This window comes from Puccinia triticina, chromosome 5A, assembly GCF_026914185.1.
Source record: "Puccinia triticina chromosome 5A, complete sequence".
Taxonomy (NCBI): Eukaryota; Fungi; Basidiomycota; class Pucciniomycetes; order Pucciniales; family Pucciniaceae; genus Puccinia; species Puccinia triticina.
The window spans coordinates 7,797,713-7,815,879 of NC_070562.1; the positions used below are offsets into that span (position 1 = coordinate 7,797,713).

Consider the following 18,167-nt stretch of genomic DNA (forward strand, 5'->3'; position numbering starts at 1 on the left):
TTCAGACTGTATTCACCACCACTGAAATGAATAGTAGCAAATAGTAGTTAGTAATCAGGAAAAAGAGAGAAAGCTTACCATTGCATTCACTTCAAGGATAATTAAATTTCCCAAAAAAAATACTCAAAGTTTGAGGTTGGGAAAATCATTGAAAAAAAATCACTCTGTACTGAAAAAAAATGCAAACTGAATGTGCTCAGCCAAAAAAAAATGAGTCAGACTGAGTAAAAAACAATGGGGCACATTTTTAGGGTGATTTGTTGGATGGGCCCCTAACAGGCCCTTTGGGCCCATTGAAAAAGTACTATTTGTTTGGAATTCCCATGCTCTGCTCAAATGTGAAATGGGTTGAGCTGAATGAAAAATGAGGGGGTAAATTTTTGGGGAGATGTTTGGGATGGGCCTGAATGAGGCCCACATGGCCCCCACAAAGCCCACTGGGCCCATTGAAAGAGTAGCCTTGGTCAAGAATGCCTATGCTCAGCTAAGAAACAAAAATGTGTCAACCTGAGTAAAAAACATGGGGCCACACTTTTGGGGAGGGCTTATTGAAAGACCTGCATCAGGCCCGTCAGGGCCCACCCAAAGCTGGTTTGGCCAACCCAGAAGTAGTCTTGGTTAAGAATGCCCATATGATGTTTCAGAACAGCACCAATTGACCACTAATCAACATAAGATATGGAAGGGCTTCTGACATCTGTATGACATTTGTGCACTCACAGAATGTATGTCCAGGCCCTTTCCTTTCCCTTGGAAACCTGTTGGCCCATACGGGCCTGATGCAGGCCCGTCCAAAAAGCCTCCCCAACAATGTGCTCCTAGGGTTTTTACTCAGTCTGACACATTTTTATTTCTTAGCTGAGCATATGCTTTCTTAACCAAGGCTACTCTTTCAATGGGCCCAGTGGGCTTTGTGGGGGCCATGCGGGCCTCATTGAGGCCCGTCCAAAAAATCTCCCCAAAAATGTACCCCCATGTTTTTTATTCAGTTTGACCCATTTCACATTTTAGCAGAGCATTGGAATTCCAAACAAATACTACTTTTTCAAAGGGCCCAACGGGCCTGTTAGGGGCCCATGCAGGCCTTGTGCAGGCCTGCCCAACAATTCACCCTAAAAATGTGCCCCATTGTTTTTTACTCAGTCTCACACATTTTTATTTTTTTGGCTGAGCACGTTCAGTTTGCATTTTTTTTCAGTACGGAGTGATTTTTTTTCAATGATTTTACCAACCTCAAACTTTGAGTATTTTTTTTGGGAAATTTAATTATCCTTGAAGTGATTAGTTGTACCCTTTCTGGAGTATGCTTCACCATTCTGATCTCAAAAGATGTCTCTTGCCTAAAATCAGAAGCAAAAGAATTTTGTAAGTTAAGGAGTAATGGAATATTTGGAAAAAGGGGTAAGGCTTACGATCCATTGCCAGAGATATTGCTATCTGGCTCCAAGAAATCCTTGAGCTGCCGTTTGGATGTTGATGGAATTCTGAAGTGAATAGGGGGAAAGTAGAAAGAAGAAGTTCAGTTCAATAATTATTGCAAAAATGGACAAATGGGATGAAGTGCTTGAAAGGATCAATGCTCACTGTGGTGAATCATCAGAAATATCAATAAAATTTGCCCTTTTTGTGAGCTCGAAAGGTGTCAGTGAGGACAATTTATTGAGCATGAAAATGATGCAAACTAGCACAGCTTATATAGAAAACAGGACCAAGGCAAGCATTCCAGGCATCGGTTTTCAGCCTTGCTAGATGTAAATCAAATACTAAGAAACAGCTGAGAGACCTACCAAATAGAATAGATGTGCAAGTAATGAATACTTCACCGATGCAGGATGTGCTAGGTGATGAATACTGAACTGCCTTATTCACTCTCTCAAATTGAGGAATCACAGTGTGAATGCTTCACTGATGCAAGCTGTGCTAGGTGATGAATACTGAACTGCCTTATTCACTCTCTCAAATTGAGGAATCACAGTGTGAATCCTTCACCAATGCAAGTTGTGCTAGGTGATGAATACTGAGCTGCCTTATTCACCCAACTCAACATGAGGGTGCTGCATCCATGCCTTGCAGCTCATTCAGGCTCAACTACTATTGTACTAGCCTGCAGAGTGGGCATGCATTGTGGGACTTGTGTGATGTGCCTCTGCATCAATGCCTGGCAGCTCATTCAAAGGGTATGCCTCGGGGGCATGCACCACATGCACCACCGTGTGACCTGTGTGATGTGCTTGCCAGGTTCTAATCTAGTGGACGTCAGTGTGATGCAGGTCACTGTGTGGCGGTACATAATAACTGCAGGGGCAGCCCCCACTCAACATGAGGGCACTGAATCGATGCACAGCAGCATATTCAGGCTTAGCTAACAGAAGAGTATGGCCTTGCACTTGTAAGTTGAGCAAGGCCAGTTGGAAAACTGCTCTCTCCATGACCTCTCAACCGCGTGGATAAACCGCCACATGAAGAGGGCACATGGTGCATCACTGGCTCCCAACAGGGACCCGCGCAAACTTCTTTCAGTAAGGTGTGTTGGGAACCTCAGCATAGAGGTGATGATTTGTTAGCAGTTAATTGTATAGGTCAGCGTTGCACTTGTCAGTTTGAGCGACGCCAGTCAAAACTCACTGTCAGCCAAGCAGAAGAGTATGGCCTTGCACTTGTAAGTTTGAGCAAGGCCAGTCCAAAAACTGCTCTCTCCATGGCCTCTCAACCGCGTGGATAAACCGCCACATGAAGAGGGCACATGGTGCATCACTGGTTCCCAACAGGGACCCGCGCAAACTTCTTTCGGTAAGGTGTGTTGGGAACCTCAGCATAGAGATGATGATTCGTCAGCAGTTAATTGTATAGGTCAGCGTTGCACTTGTCAGTTTGAGCGACGCCAGTCGAAACTCACTGTCAGCCAAGCAGAAGAGTATGGCCTTGCACTTGTAAGTTTGAGCAAGGCCAGTAGGAAAACTGCTCTCTCCATGGCCTCTCAACCGCGTGGATAAACCGCCACATGAAGAGGGCACATGGTGCATCACTGGTTCCCAACAGGGACCCGCGCAAACTTCTTTCGGTAAGGTGTGTTGGGAACCTCAGCATAGAGGTGATGATTTGTTAGCAGTTAATTGTATAGGTCAGCGTTGCACTTGTCAGTTTGAGCGACACCAGTCGAAACTCACTGTCAGCCAAGTCAAACATGTGCGCTTGAAGATCCAGTCGGAATGTCTACTCGCCAAGCTCTTCAGGCTCCAGTGGATTATGATAATAGAGAGAGAGATGGACGTACAGCTTGGAGACTGATTGGGAGAAGTCGAGGTGGATCCGGCGGTCGTTGATGAGCACGCCGTCCGTCTTGAAGTAGGCCCGTTCCGTGTCCTCTCGCTGGTCGAACTCGATGAATGCGTACTGCAGAGAAACCTCTGTCTTGGGGTCTTTGATGGGGCCGAAGCGGGAGAAGATGAGCTCGAGGTCTTCGGAGCGGGTGATGGCGTTGAGCTTGCAGACGAAGAGGATGTTTCCGGGCGGGGCGACCTCGGCGACCTCCCGTTCGCCGACCATCTCGAGCGTCAGAGCCTGCGCGCGGGCCTCGCGCTCCCGTCGACGCTCCTCCACCTCACTCGGCTCCAGATCCTCGTCCAGCTCCTCGTCGTCGGCCACGCGAAGATGTTTCCCCCGTTCGGCGGCCTCTGGAGGAAGCGGCGAGTCGGCCGGGATCTCCAGTCCGACGGGGTCCGGAGGGTCGTCGAGCACCACCACGTGCCGCAGTCGGATCTCCCGCAACGGCTGGCCCTGCTCGTCCACTAAGGCCTCGTTGATCTGCTCCAGCACCTCGAATCCCACCACCAGTCTCCCAAACACCACGTGCTTCCCGTCCAGCTCGCTCAGCCCATCCGCCAGCGTCAGATAGAACTGGCTCCCGCTCTTCCCTTCCGATACCGCCATCCCCAGCGTCCCCCGTCGGCTATGGTTCAGCGTCTTGTGGTGCTCCTTCTGCGCCCCCAACTCCGCCTTGAAGTGTCACTTTCCATGCTCATTACCAGCTGAGCCGCTCGGCGGAAGTCGCGCCCAGATCGACTGCGCCCCCTGTGCCCAGATCCGTCGGGTCTCCCGTCTGGGCAATGAAGTCTTTCTGCACTAAGAAGAAAAAAAAAACCCGAAGTTCAAACAAATCTTTGCTCTTTGTCTTCTCAGTCTAGGCTGAAGCTTGCTCACCGTTGAAGAGCGAGCAGAAGTTGTAGTAGTAGGTCTTGCAGAGCTTGAGGAAGTTCTCGCCCGTCTTCGGGCAGCGGTCGAGCACCAGATCTCCCAGACTCGTCTACGAAGACATCGGTCAGTTTCTGGACGATGAGTGGTGGTGATGGGAGGACTCAACTTCGAACAAGACGCTCATTTCGATAAAAGGCGGTGTTGCGGCGAGGCCGGGCGGCTGAGAGGTCGGTCGGGGGTGCGACTGATGTGGTTGGGCGTGGCAGCCCAAACTCGGATGTCTTGCGCAGCTCCAAGGAAGACGCCAAGATAGCCTGGGTATGTAGATGGAGAGGGGGTTGTCAATTTCCGGGTGGGTTCGGGTGGGTTTTTGGAGATGAACAGGTAGTTAGCAGGTGTTTTGGCAATCGTCCCGCCTGTGATTTGCCATCGGTTGTCACCCAATGGTCTTGGAAGAGCAGTTTGGCGTGTGAGTTCTCGAGCAGTTCTCTCCCGCAGAAGACCGCTCCGGCCACGGTCATCTAAGCGCCTTTCTCTTTCGGTGCAAACTCATGGCATACCGCTCACACATCCGAAAAATTTCGAGAAAAGCAGTTCAGCTCTTTCCTCATCTCTTTCTCTCTTCCTTGAGACTTGCCTTTTAACTGCCCTCTCAAAAGTGATCAATTTTGCCTTGCAGATTTTCCGCACAGACTCGATACTTCAAGCAAGACTTGAAAAGATGTTTTTTTGCTCTGGGTTTTTTCAATTTGATAATTAAGAGACTAAACGATTGGGCCAACATAATGTTGATAACGAAACAAAGAAAAAGATGGAGAAGCAAGGAAGAAGAACTGATAGGACAGGAAAAATTTGTTTTAAGACATGAATCAGAGAGGGAAAAAGATGTGGATTCTGAGATATTGTGTCCCAGGGACCTTGTTTCGAGAAGGTTGGTTTTTTTGGTCATTGAAATTGGCACAAACAATGGTTGAAAGACAATCAAACAAAAAAGAACAGGAACTCGAAGCTGTCTTCAGAAAGCTTAGAAGAACATTTAGGGCAGCTACTCTCCGGGAACTAAACATGGATGAGCTGTTTCTGACCAATCTAGATCTATAGGGCAACTGAAAGAGCGCTTTGGGGGAGCTTTCCGAGTTTAACACTACGTTTGGTAAGGTGGTTGAGATTAGTCAGTACTAGGAGAACGTTATCCGGTGGTGTAAGGGAGACCGACGTACTGGAGGGTGCTGAGAGCCTCGGGTGTTGAGAATCAATGCAACAATCAGCCCGTAAAGACCCAATACTTCAGCAAAAATGAGAATTAACACCATCCTGAGTTTAAGGCCCGAGGTCAGTCATCGGTAGGTGGTAGTTCGCGGAGGAGAGGGATGTCTGGGTGTGTGAGGAGGGAACTGCTTACCCGACAAACAAACGGGGTTGTTGAGCTGTGCCACGGACACCAGCGTCACCGACGATGCCGATGGCAAAGCCGGCAGAGAGACCAGCTAGACCGACCGACAGACCGGCACCGAGTTGGACAAATCCTTGGTAGAGAGGCATCGGGGATTGCAGTGATCCGGAGATCAGAACGGAAACGACAAGTCCGTCTGTAGATTTATTCAATCTATGAGCATCTGTCGACTTGATACACTGCTGATCGGATACTCACAAATCTAGTTTCGACGTGATTAAATGGGCAAAGGATCGAAAGGTGAGTGAAGGCCCAGACACTCTCTGGCCAGGATGGTTTAGCAAACGCCATAGGCTGTTAAACACTTACTGCGATAATACCAGCCATGACGACAGGGATAATACATTTCATCATCTAGGAAAGGGATATTGGTCGATCGATCGTTATTTTGGTTTGGTTAATTGCGCTTTTTTTTCTTCTTAAAGATATGAATTAAAAACTAGAGTGCTGAATGAGATTGTGGGGCTTGTGATGACGTACCAGATCGGGCCGAAGGACGCCCATGGCGCTGATACCGACACCCGACTTTGAGGTACCGTAGGAGGCACCGATACACGTGAAGACGATAGCGGCGGTGCAGCCCTAGAGGGTAGAAGAAGGCGAGATGGTGAGAAACGGGACAAGACGGGCAAGATCGAAGGAGAGACGTACCATGGCCCCGAAGAAAGGGGCATAGACTGGACAGAGTTCCGATGACCTGTTGGAAATCGTGCAAGGGTCAGTGATGACGGCTCGGATGGGGATTTGGTCTTGATGCGATGGTAGTGATAGACCTACATTTTTACTATCTCGTTAGTTTTCTAGAACGGAAGGGGTGCACTCAAACAAGGATGATGATGGGTGGATGTCGATGGGCTTGGGAAGTTGCAGCTGGCAGTGCACCGAGGCCACGCCGCGATGCTTATACCCCAGATATCCGTATGATGCGGTATCCGTCGCGACCACTCATGATTCGGATGTATGATGTGGCTCCATCAGGCCGGATCCGAGCCCCCGCATGTAAAGAGAATCATGAAGATGTGGCAACCAGAATGTATAAGATGAACGAGCAACAACGCATCAAAGCACCCAAGACGCCGTCAGTAAGAATCACATTTCTTATATTTTGATTGCTGACTAGCCGGCTCGGTTGACTGATCTGCCCGATCTGTTTCTCCCTGTCTGATCCAGCTTGAAGCGTGTTTCCAGGAACTCACTCCGGACTCACACACTCTCTGGCTCGTATCCGCCCTCCTCAGAGCCGCGTCAGTCTGCCCAAGCTTCGAGCCAAGCACAGGGTACTACAGCTGCCGAGCCATCCGCCCATCTCGAGCACCTGGCCCCCCTGTTCGTCGACCTCTCCGATGCCATCACCGACTTGCACATCAACCTCTCCAACCTGGACCTTGTTTGTCAGGACCTCGACGGCTTCAATGAGGCCTTTTCGGCATTCATCTACGGGCTTCGTGTCAACTCTTATGTGACCGATTTCGAAGAAGCTCCTAAGCTGCAATCCTTTCTAGACGCGCAGGCTCGTAAAGAGGCCGAGCGAGACGAACGCCTACGGGAACAGGCCCAACAAGAAGCACGGAAACGATTAGAGGAGAGTAACTCACGCCAGACGTGAGTGCTCCGCACATACATGAGTCCAGCGCTCTGACTCCTCATTGACGAAAATCAAACTGTGTGCTGTGTTGCCAGTGATCAAGAAGAATCGTTCATGACCACCGAGCACTCGATGGCCACAAGATCGGCCAACCAAGCCTCGACAAGCAGCAATCCAAACCAGACCCGATCAACCAACCAAAGAGGGAACATCAACCACGGAGCATCAACATCCTCATCATCGGCCAAGATCACTGGCCCCAAGCCCAAGAACTTCACTCAAGCCTCCAAGAGCCAACAGAAGCAACTCTTGAAGTTCACCGAAAAGATCATGAGTACCTTGCCCCTCAAGTTCAGAGAACAGCAGCCCCATCGACAGGAGATGGAGCTCGTCATCTCACTCTTGAAACTCAATCCAAACGGCCTCCTCATCAAAGATATTGTCAAGTTGGAACCCACCCTGGCCATGCATAGGGCGAGAGAATGTGCAACCGCACTCGTCGCTGCTAAAAAGGCTGCCAAGCTGAACAAAGACGTAAGCCTATTTCCATTGGCAAAAAAAACTGTACATCTCATGTTCTCGATCTTCAACCTTCTTCTTACTTGTTTCTCCTCTCCTCACCTCGCTAGGGTCTATTGTACAAGCTTTTGGCAGATTAAACGGCCCCTATCTGATTGTATCCATATGTTCCGACTAGTGTGCTATTAACACATCAACTGCATCTATGTATTTTTCTACGTTATTTAGATCCTATCATGTCCGGCCCGAAGGGCTCAAAACAAAATTCACTCTTTTTGTTAGCAAACGCTGAGTGACCTCGCAAGCGCCAGCAGAAAACTAAATTTCCTTTAGTTTGTGTTCAAATTCCTTGAATATACGTTCTTTGCAATTTCAACATCCTCGTGGTCAGATCCAAACAATAATGTAACAGGAGAGAAAACAGTATCCTGCCTTCTCAGAGCATGATGCTTTCTTTCATGCATGCCTTAACCGTGCCTGGGTAAGCCTGAGTAGAGTGTAAGATACAGATCTCGACCGAAAGATTGGGAACTACATAGAACTTGCCCGAGTGGATTTCTTGGTACTAGCGCCCTGTGACTCGTGAGGCTGGCCCGGAATCGGATGCTCACCCGGGCGTCATACCAACTTGAAATTCTGAATTGACGAGTCGATCGCAGCTTGAATTAGTTGACACGTTCATACATCTCCCTTTTATGCGAGGGGAATATTTATCATTGCATGGCTCGTCTTCAAAATGGGGTCTGATATTCATCAAAGGCAAAACAATTATAGCACAAGAAAAGAAAGGAGGTATGACAAACAATCCGTTCGCTCTCTATATCTATATTTACTTACAAATCCTATTGGATGCTTGACCACACTATATCCTAAAAACACGAATCCATACTCTTTATGTACTGTTTCGTTCACAACAACATTCCCAGCGTGATCTCGACTCACGAGTGCGAGGAAACTGAGTCGAACATTACTAAGAGGAAGGAGTCTTCTGGTGGCCCAAGAGAAAGTCTAAGATTTGTAGAGCTGCTTCTGGTTTGTCATGGGGTAACTTATGACCGGCGTCGTTTACCTCGATGTATGTCAACCCACGCTCAGAGTTCTATAAATCATCAAATGTCATTCACATGAACACACACAATCAAAAATGTGTCCGTTTCATGAGGTGGGTCCAAGGAATTGGAAAGACTACTGACGTATCGACCCATCATCTTACCCCCAACCGAAAAAGTCTGGTCGATAGGCTTTTGGAACCCTAAGCCCCCATTCCAGGTTAGATTTCTAAGATAAAGCATGCTATATCAGTTGGTGAACTGAAGTTGAGAGTAGAGGTTTCAATTTGCACTAACTGGATAGCAAGTTTGGCACCATCCATAAAGAGAAGGGCGTCCAATGTTCCCTGCGCCAAGACAGTCCTCTTGTTATTATTGATCACGCCCGGTAGGACCGTATATGCTGGGGGCGGAGATTGGTCGCCCTGGGGGAAAAGCTGCACAAACGATCGCGTCGAGTTTAGTTCCTGGACACGCGTCGTAGTGCCAGGAAATGCCTACCGTTTTGCTGTTCTCAAGACATGCATGCCATTTCCTTTCCCCATCAATGTTGAACGCCTCTTGCACATCCAGCATATCGAAATATGTCAGGAATGTATCTAAGGCGTAGTCGAAAGTTTTCTGCCACAAGATGTTACTGTAGAGATTCATAGAATGAGAAATGTTCCATGTTTGACTATTCTGGGTACATCTTCTGACGCATGGATTAGTTGACTAACTAGGTTTGGAATCCAATCGGAAGGTGCTGGTTCATCTGTAGGCGGTCACGTTAAGGCGGAATCTTAGAATGTTACCGATTGAATCACTTTCAGAGAGTCACGAACCATCGTCACTATGTTACATTGCGGCTTGACCAGCTTGGGGTTGTTACCGGAAGTTGCCTAGTTGAAAACCGTCAGCCATTAGCTTGGCGGGTTATTTTGTATCTCCGCTGGGAGAAAAAGCTCGTGCTACCATCGACCTACGAGTGTTAGGTCAGGCAATAACCGACGCGGAGGATAGACCAAATGCTACAAGAATGGGTTGTTGGGAGGAAGGCTCGTCAGCTGGAATTTGAAATATCAGATGGAAACTCAGTGCATAGTCTTACCTTTTGAAGATATTGGGAGTATCCGCAGCTTTTGTCGGTTTCGTTCAACTTTTTCATGAATTTCTCGTCGAATTTGAAAGTGCCTTTGTGCTAGATTTTTTTTGTTTTTTTTTTCAAGAAGCCAGTCAGTAGGTGAATAAGGTGGAGGCCAAGACAGGTGGCTATCAGAACATACTTTCTCAACAAAAGTATACAGCGGCACCTGTTCTTGCAGAAGGGTGCTGTAGGGACAACATTTTTTCTGTCAGAATGTGAGTTTATCAAGTGTTCAAGGTTTTTAAAAAAGAGTTAAAAGACTTGGAGCAATGGATATTTACTCAGAGAAGGCGGCGTCAATTAACAGAAGACCTTGCAGCGATAGTGGGAGCTGGTGCTTTTTGGCATGGATGGTGGCGGCAGTGTATGACAAATACCTTCCCGCGTACGATTCTCCGGCCACTAGGTTGAGGAGGAGGTTGGTGGTTTCAAATTGGAGCAGCTGATCGGTTCATGTCCAAGAATTTTGTCGGAAAGACAAGCACGAGGTAACATACGGTAAAAGTTTTTATGAGCCATTTCTGGAAAAACCTGTGGGAATAACCAAGGGTTCAGAAAAGACTGGGAATCGGTTGATTTCAGCAAAAGGAGTTAGGTGCACGGTCTCACCTTGAGCCAGGCCTCAAGAAACCGACACAGATAATCGGCTACTTGGTACTCATTGTCGATCACTACATTGCCCACACTGTAGCCCACCCCAACAGGATGATCAACGTAAAGCATGCTAGAGCGTGTGTGCCACGAACTTGGCAGGGCAAGAAACGAGAAATGTGACTTTAAGACTTGATCACGGTCAGCAATCATTTTAAAGCGCAAAGAGCTCACTATGGATTTTTGATTGCTTCGGTCCTACCTGGGTCCCACATGATCTGATGGTTATTTCTCTTTCAAATTTCAGATTCCAAACTGCATGTTTTTTTTTTTTTTCTACCTGGATAAGAAAGCACTTACCGGACCATTTTCCTGCAAAGCTCCTATCATTGAACTGCATCCAGGGCCGCCGTTGCTCCAAAGTGTCAATTCATTGGCACCCAGAGCACTGTGCGCCGGTATGAACCAAAAGAAGATCTTGGCTTCCTCGTGCGGGCCGTTGGAAACATCTATGAGACCAGCATAGCTGTGTGCAGGAGGGGCATAAAAAAGGGATTGTAGCCCGAAGTGCCAGGATAAACGTCCAAGAAGAACACTCGACAGACCTGGGATCAATTTCAAAGTCCATTTGGGGTAGTTTTCGAGGCACGGAGAATTTCTTGGCCTGAGCGGAGGAGAACTGGAGGCTTGGAGGCCTGGCCGGATGCTGTTGAGCGGAATCAGCCAGGAGGCAATGGTGGAAGCCAATCCAAAGTATACATCTTGCGAGCACCAGGTTCATGTTGCAACTCGAGGCAGGAGACGACGGTCTTCGGATGGTCTTTCACGATCAACTGAATGAAGGCTTCGAAAGTCGAGTGCCGTCCAGTCGGTTTGTCCGACCACCAACTCTGCCCGACGCTCGTTTGAATGAAGCTCTACGAAAATTGAGGTCGGCGCGGCAAGGTCTCCACCTGTCTCGACGGCTGAAAGTTTGCCTCTTTGCTCCGCGAGAGAGATGAGGGAAGGCTTGGTTCTGGGGACCACAGGCGATGTCCCGGATATGTACAGAATCGCGATCATCGTGACTGCGAGCGCGCCGCACGCAAGGACAACAGCTTTTATGCGGTTGAGACTTGTTTCGTTGCCTCGAGACTCGAGTCACCAAGGGATACAAGAGGCTCAAACCCGCCACGATGTACATAAATATGTAGCAGGGCCTTTTGTCCGCCGCTCCCCTCTTTGTTTTCCTTCTTATGTCGGTATATAAACCCTCCACCTCTCCCGTCGGCTCCTCAATCATCTGTTCTCACTAGCAGCACCGTTTTATGTAATAGCTTCTCTTTTTGGATTTCTTTAGCCTCTTTCCGCATCCGCAGCCCAGTCCTAGCTCCGAGTCCTCCAAGTTGCCCTCCACAGCCTGGCGGAGTCTGGCCCAGACAAGAACACGAACCAGAATGTCGGACTCGATAGAACAGCGCTGCAAAGACTCGCCGCGCATGGCAAGGGCATGGGCGATGGGTCAGTCCAAATAGCTCCTAAGCAATCTTCCAAACGAGGTTACTGACTTCCCACTTTTCTTTGAAACAGCCTCCTTCAGGATGGAGAGGTTCATTAACAAGCACAGCTTCGAACCCGCTCAGTCCACGCCAGGCAAGAGAGACCAAACTCTAACCATCGAACACATGGGTGGAAAAGTCGAAACCATCGAGAAACTGCATTCGATCCTTCTCCCTTCGATCAATGACCAGCTCACCTCGCTTTTAAACTCACTCGACGTAATCCATCCCCAGAAGAATCCAGAATCAGAAATCGGTCCAACTGCGCAAATCATATCAAGTCTTGACAAGACCTTAGAGAGCATCGTATCTTCCATCGTCTCACTCACTCTCGAATCATTGCCGGACGAAAATCACGATTATGGCTTGGAGAAATTGAAAGCCTTTCGATGCTCTTATATACGCGCAAACGTCATGTATTTGGTAGGAGACATTATCTATGGCCGATTATTCCCGGACCTTTCCACCCTTATCGGCCGCTGCTCGATCGCAATTTATCTTACCGAGGATTCCGAGGATTGGGAGGAGATTTCCCGTTTAAGAGGACTAATCGCGATGAGCACAGCTAGTTCCCACCGTATGATCAATGCGACAATCAGATGGTGTCAGTTATCCGACTGGGCTTTGGTCCAAGAAGGCTGGCTTGTCGCGTCCAATTCGCTTGATGGCATCCTAGACACGATATTGAATAGCCGAACCAACTTTATTGAATACACCTCCGAATTGTCTCGGAACGGTTTTGATGTGAACCTCAACGAGCGAAGCGCCCTACTACTAGAATTTGTAACTGAAGTCGCCAAGTCAGCCATACCGATCATCAAACTGGGAAGAATCTTGACCAAGAGAACCTCGGAAACGATCTGGAAGAAACGACTATTGGGATCGGGAGGCACGGACCTGAACTCGGAGACAATGGAGCGGTTGTATGAAACTCCCCACTCGATTTATAACTCTCTAGTGGGCCTCTCCAACCACTTGTTCTCGCTCAGCAGCTCACCTATATTGACCGCTCGTCAGCAAAATGAAATTCGAGATTCAGTAGTCGTCTTCCCGAAAGTCATGGAATCCACTCTAAGCGCTCTTGATGCCTGTCTGTTTCCGATTCTGCCCCGACTTGATGATGAACCACCAGAAGGTCGCTTGAAGTCTCTCTGTCCAACCCTCAAGCAATCCTGGGATCTGGCTAGTGATAATTTGATATCTGTTATTTCATCCTTTCAAGTTGAACGCATAGGCATTTGAGCACACATTGGGAGCCAATCCCACTTCAAGCAATCCATGTATACTAATTATGAATCAACTGCATGAAAAATTTATCAATGTACTGATGACAAACATGACTCGGCTTGCTGCTGTTACGCTTTGAAATATCACATCCAGTCCGTTCTGTCACCTTGCTCCCGTTGGCCAAGTGTTTGTTGTCCCTGTTTTATGTTGATACACCCGGGCCCTGATGAACGTCTGAGGACGGGCAAATCCCGCCGTCCCAGGACAAGACCTCCAGCCCAACGGCATACCGCGGCTTACCGCCAAGCTACCGTCCCAAGCCTAACGAGTCAAGAGTATAATCAAGCTCGGATACTCCGCTGTTCGGCGTGGTTGTCGGCGCGTGGGCGCCCGCTTGACCGCGCACTGGCGCTGATAACCCTAGCACTGATAAGATGGCGGGGACAGGCCAGAGCAAGAACACGAACCACAATGGAACAGTACAAGAAAGCCATGGAACGAGCGCGAAGGTCGAGGGAGATTTGTTAGTCCAAACGGCTTGTAGCTTCGTCGATCTTTCAAGCAAATATGACTCATCATTGACATTTCACTTTAAAACAGCCCTCTTCGCCGATGTCGTGGAGGGTTTGATTGATAAGCACAGCTTCGAACCCGATAGGCATCCTAGTACTACGCCAGGCAAGAAAGACCAAACTCTAACGCACTTGACCGGAAAAGTTCCAATCCTGTAAAATCTACAGTCAAACCTTCTCCCTGTAATCAAAGGCCAGCTCACCTTGCTTCTAAACTCACTCGACTCAATGGATCCCCAGAAGAATCCAGAACCAGAAATTAAATCAACTGGGGAAATTCTATCCAATCTTGACGGGACCTTAGAGCACTGTATCTTCCATTGTCACACTCACTTACGAACTACCTCTGCCGGACGAAAATTATGATGAAGGCTTAGAGAACTTGAAGGTCTTTCGATGCTCTCGTCTGCCCAAGAATATCAAGCGTTTGGTAGGAATCTTTATCTACAATCAGATATTCCGGGACCTTTCGAGCTTTATACAATGCTGCTCTATGGGAATTGTTGTTGCTAACGCGGATTCCTGGGTTTTTGGGGAGGCACGCGATTGGTGGAAAGAAATGGAGAGGAGCATATGTAGCTTATTCCCACGATATAATCGATGAGACAATCGACTGGTGCCAAAAATCCGATTGGGCTATCATCGAAGCAGCTTGGCTCTTGGTATCCGATTCATTGGATCAAGTCCTGGAGTCGATGTTAACTATCCAAACCAAGTACACCATCCAATCGACAGCAGCTGCTGATCCGAACGATAATAGGGACCTCCACGAAAGAAACGCGCCAAGAGAACTGCCAATTCAAGCGGCCAAGTCAGCCATACCGCTCGTAAAACTAGCACGAATCTTGGCCAAGAAAGCCTCGGAAACAATCTTGAAGAAAAAACTATCGGCCATGGGACGTACAGAGCTTAACTCGGGGACGATGAAGCAGTTGTACGAAGCCGCTGGATCAATGCTTATCCCTCTAAGCTACCTCTCCTTCCTCTTACCCCAGATTAGCCACTCAGCTCAAATCGTCCGTATTGATGATCAAAATGAACTTCGAGCCACAGTCAACGAGCTGCCAAATGATATGGAATCCACTCTAAGCGCCCTAGATTCTTACCTGATTCCCCTTCTTCTTCAAATTGAAGATGAACCACCCGAAGATCACTTGAAGTCTTTCTTTCCAACATTAAAACAATCCTGGGATAAGGCTAGTGATCACTTGATGGATGTTCTTTTATCCTTTGAAGTTGAACGTATAGCTATTTGAATGACTACTGGGCAGTGGGAGGCAATCAATACTCCAATCAATCCATGGATTAAATTCTGTACCGACAGCTTCAGATTTTATCAATGTATTGGCCATGTGACTCAGTTTGCAACTGTTACTCTTTGTATCTTCACATCCGCCTCTTCTCTCACATTGTTGTCAATGTCCAAGTGTGGCTTATTTCTTTCAGTTTATTTTTATTTTTTTATGACGCATGTCTTGAGACTGAGAGACTTCATGTAGTGTCAGCAAGAAAGTCTCTTGATGTTGTTTGACCATGCAAGTTTTGCCATGTATTTAAAGACTTAATTTGTGCACTGCAAATAACTCTTTGTGCACTGCGCAGTCCTTGCAGTCCTTGCAGTTCCAATTAACACTCCACACACTGTGGCTGAAGGAAGCAACTTTTTCCAGATTCTTTTGACAAATCAATAGACAGTCTTTTTATTGTCCTCTGTGAATTTTTTGGGAGTTTTTTGATGTATGCTGAAAAACACCATTGAGGAAAAAAATAAGTACAGTCATTTGGGGACCTGACATTCATGTTCCCACATGCCAGAAAATCCATTGTCAACATCAGGAGACAGTAAATTCTGTGTGCAAAGAGTTTTCCTCTGCTGCATGAATCAGGTCTGTTTCTTATTATCCAGCATACTATATTCATAACTTTCTTGGCACACTGTTACTATTGCTAAAAATTTCAGGGGTTTCAGTTTATGCATAATTCTCTGTTATCTCAAATTTTTATGCATTGTGTGCATGGGAAAAAAAAGCTATGAATATGACAGATAATAAAATGTGCACCCCTCATATCTCATGTTCTGATTGCACACTATTGCTAAAAATTTCAGGGGGCTCAGTTTTTCCGTAATTCTGTGTGATATCAAATTTTTTGCTGCATGTAGTGCCTGGGAAATCAGAACATGAGATGTGAGGGGTGCACAGCAGGATCAGTAGGAGAATGACTGCTAACCGTACAACTTTTTTTTGCAGGCCCAAAACAGTCTGAATCTTCCAGGAATCTTTTAATGATGCATATTATCTGTGCTATTAAATTATTATTAATAGTGTGTCATCATAACATGAGGTATAAGGGGGGTGTTGATTGGCTCAGAGCATCTGCATTGGTTCAGCTAGAATCTAAGCTAAGATACCGCGCACTAAGAGCCAAATTTAGCAATGCGGAGGGCACTCCACACCGGTTGAGCCAAATCAAATGGTAAACTCGCCTGACTGCGCTGTCTGCAACACCCACCACCAGTCATTGAGTACTCTCAATGACCGGTACAAGTTTGTATCTACCCCGGATTGAGTCCACTTGATGACCAGTACAAACTGGTCATCAAGAGGAAAAAAAGCTCATCACAAGATTTTATCCTTCTTGATGACCAGTTGATGACCTATTTGTATCTTGATGACTGGTACAAACCGGTCATCAAGAATCTGGAGTAGCGTTGAGTGCTGTCAATGACCGGTCAGACCGTTCATTGAGAGAACATGCAACCTCTCGATGAACGGTCTGACCGGTCATTGAGATGTTGTTATATGTCCTCTCAAATCCTTGATGAACGGTCTGACCGGTCATCAAGAGGTTGTATATCCTCTCAATGAACGGTCTAACCAGTTATGTATTGAGAGGTTGTATGTCCTCTTGATGACCGGTTAGACCGGTTATTGAGAAGTTGTATGTCCTCCCAGAGTCAGACCGGTTATCAAGAGGTTGTATGTCTTCTCAATGACTGGTCAGACTGCTCATCAAGCAGCTTGAGTCCTCTCAATGATTGGTTTGTACCGGTCATCAAGAGGTGAGTCCACTCAATGACTGGTACAAACCGTTCATCAAAAGGGTTGATCCCTCTCAATGACCAGTTGGTACTGGTCATTGTGAGGCTTGAGTATATATGTAGCATTGAGTCCTCTTGATGGGTCAGACAAGTCATCAAGGGGCTGTATGTCCTTCTTGGGTTGCAGTTGGAGAGATACAAAGCTGCCTGCGGGAGGAATGTGCAGCTATAGCTTTGTCAATAAGTGTTTCCAGATTTGGCAACCTTTATCAACAAGAGCCAAAATATTTAACAATAGCGGGGGACTTATCAACACTGGTGTGGTGTTTCAGTCGCTAAATGTAGCTTAACGCGGGTTTTAATGCAACCAATGCAGATGCTCTCAGTAGGAAATTGCCACTAACTGTATAACTTTTTTGTTACACACCCAAACAGTCTGAAAAGTTAAGAGATATTCTTATGTTGCATATAGTCTGTTCTATGATAATTATGGCAATATTGTGTGATCAGAACATGACATATGACAGCTGCACATTAGTCATCATGCATGACCAACTACAAACCTCACAGCAACTTGGTTCTGCTAAACTCTATATCAATTTTAGTAGCTCAAAAGAGCCACCTGAAGCTCACCTTTTGAATGATCCAATGTTTACAGGTTTCTGCTGAGGATTTCAGTTTTTGCAGCGCTTTCTGTCCAGCCTTCTGCTCTAACCGCATGCGCACCCCCGGTTAGACTTAAACCTAACAAATCACTACATGGGGGTTGTTACTTCTGGGTTGAAATCTTACATAACATGTACATGTTACATGTGTACATGTGTTATGTGGTGTGTGTACATGTTGCTTACGGGTTACATGGTGTTTGTGTATGTCAACAGTGGTTATTGATTGCTACATTAACATGTAACCTAACAATAACATAATGATTTTTTGGCTTCAATTGTTACTGCTAACGGCAACAGCAGTGCAATATAGATATTGCACCAAGAGTTTTCTCATGTGACAGAACTTGTGGTGATCAATTCCAGCACACGTGTCAAATTGTCCACAGAGAAATCAGAGCGGAGTGCAGACGGTGCGGAGTGCAGACAACGCGGAATGCACAACTGAAGGCAGTGGCACGCGGAGCTTGACGGCGGAACTGGACTTGAACTGAGCAGGCCAGCGCGGACTGGCTAGCAGAGCTGGTGATTAGGGGAAGCCGTGGCATCCAAAGCGGGCTACATCAGCGGGCGTAGCTGGGGTGGAGGCCGTGTGTGGGATCCTGACA

The 18,167-nt window shown here is 47.1% G+C and overlaps 7 protein-coding genes across 7 annotated transcripts; 3 read left to right on the plus strand and 4 right to left on the minus strand.

Annotated features, from left to right (window-relative positions):
* Positions 1-3,137: 3,137 nt before the first annotated feature.
* On the minus strand, positions 3,138-3,930 carry PtA15_5A902 (uncharacterized protein; the record flags this gene model as incomplete). The annotated part of the gene is made up of 2 exons (XM_053169713.1): positions 3,138-3,213; positions 3,275-3,930. The coding sequence occupies 2 exons, from the start codon at positions 3,928-3,930 to the stop codon at positions 3,138-3,140; spliced, it is 732 nt and encodes a 243-aa protein (XP_053020882.1).
* A 91-nt stretch (positions 3,931-4,021) lies between these two features.
* Positions 4,022-4,715, minus strand: PtA15_5A903 (uncharacterized protein; the record flags this gene model as incomplete). Its single annotated transcript, XM_053169714.1, has 4 exons — positions 4,022-4,122; positions 4,201-4,303; positions 4,368-4,508; positions 4,635-4,715. 4 exons carry the CDS (start codon positions 4,713-4,715, stop codon positions 4,022-4,024), a joined length of 426 nt encoding a protein of 141 aa, XP_053020883.1.
* Positions 4,716-5,332: 617 nt separating this feature from the next.
* On the minus strand, positions 5,333-6,596 carry PtA15_5A904 (uncharacterized protein; the record flags this gene model as incomplete). Its single annotated transcript, XM_053169715.1, has 8 exons — positions 5,333-5,338; positions 5,415-5,508; positions 5,597-5,783; positions 5,953-6,001; positions 6,128-6,229; positions 6,299-6,344; positions 6,425-6,447; positions 6,555-6,596. 8 exons carry the CDS (start codon positions 6,594-6,596, stop codon positions 5,333-5,335), a joined length of 549 nt encoding a protein of 182 aa, XP_053020884.1.
* Positions 6,597-6,678: 82 nt separating this feature from the next.
* Positions 6,679-7,891, plus strand: PtA15_5A905 (uncharacterized protein; the record flags this gene model as incomplete). Its single annotated transcript, XM_053169716.1, has 4 exons — positions 6,679-6,725; positions 6,818-7,249; positions 7,328-7,766; positions 7,862-7,891. The coding sequence occupies 4 exons, from the start codon at positions 6,679-6,681 to the stop codon at positions 7,889-7,891; spliced, it is 948 nt and encodes a 315-aa protein (XP_053020885.1).
* An 830-nt stretch (positions 7,892-8,721) lies between these two features.
* On the minus strand, positions 8,722-11,298 carry PtA15_5A906 (uncharacterized protein; the record flags this gene model as incomplete). Its single annotated transcript, XM_053169717.1, has 15 exons — positions 8,722-8,850; positions 8,945-9,029; positions 9,098-9,237; positions 9,302-9,437; positions 9,520-9,554; positions 9,625-9,681; positions 9,766-9,810; positions 9,891-9,980; positions 10,066-10,111; positions 10,208-10,328; positions 10,424-10,457; positions 10,536-10,671; positions 10,752-10,795; positions 10,878-11,043; positions 11,123-11,298. The coding sequence occupies 15 exons, from the start codon at positions 11,296-11,298 to the stop codon at positions 8,722-8,724; spliced, it is 1,440 nt and encodes a 479-aa protein (XP_053020886.1).
* Positions 11,299-11,953: 655 nt separating this feature from the next.
* PtA15_5A907 (uncharacterized protein) lies at positions 11,954-13,297 on the plus strand (the record flags this gene model as incomplete). The annotated part of the gene is made up of 2 exons (XM_053169718.1): positions 11,954-12,017; positions 12,087-13,297. 2 exons carry the CDS (start codon positions 11,954-11,956, stop codon positions 13,295-13,297), a joined length of 1,275 nt encoding a protein of 424 aa, XP_053020887.1.
* Positions 13,298-13,753: 456 nt separating this feature from the next.
* Positions 13,754-15,110, plus strand: PtA15_5A908 (uncharacterized protein; the record flags this gene model as incomplete). The annotated part of the gene is made up of 3 exons (XM_053169719.1): positions 13,754-13,805; positions 13,883-14,009; positions 14,309-15,110. The coding sequence occupies 3 exons, from the start codon at positions 13,754-13,756 to the stop codon at positions 15,108-15,110; spliced, it is 981 nt and encodes a 326-aa protein (XP_053020888.1).
* Between the last annotated feature and the right edge of the window lie 3,057 nt (positions 15,111-18,167).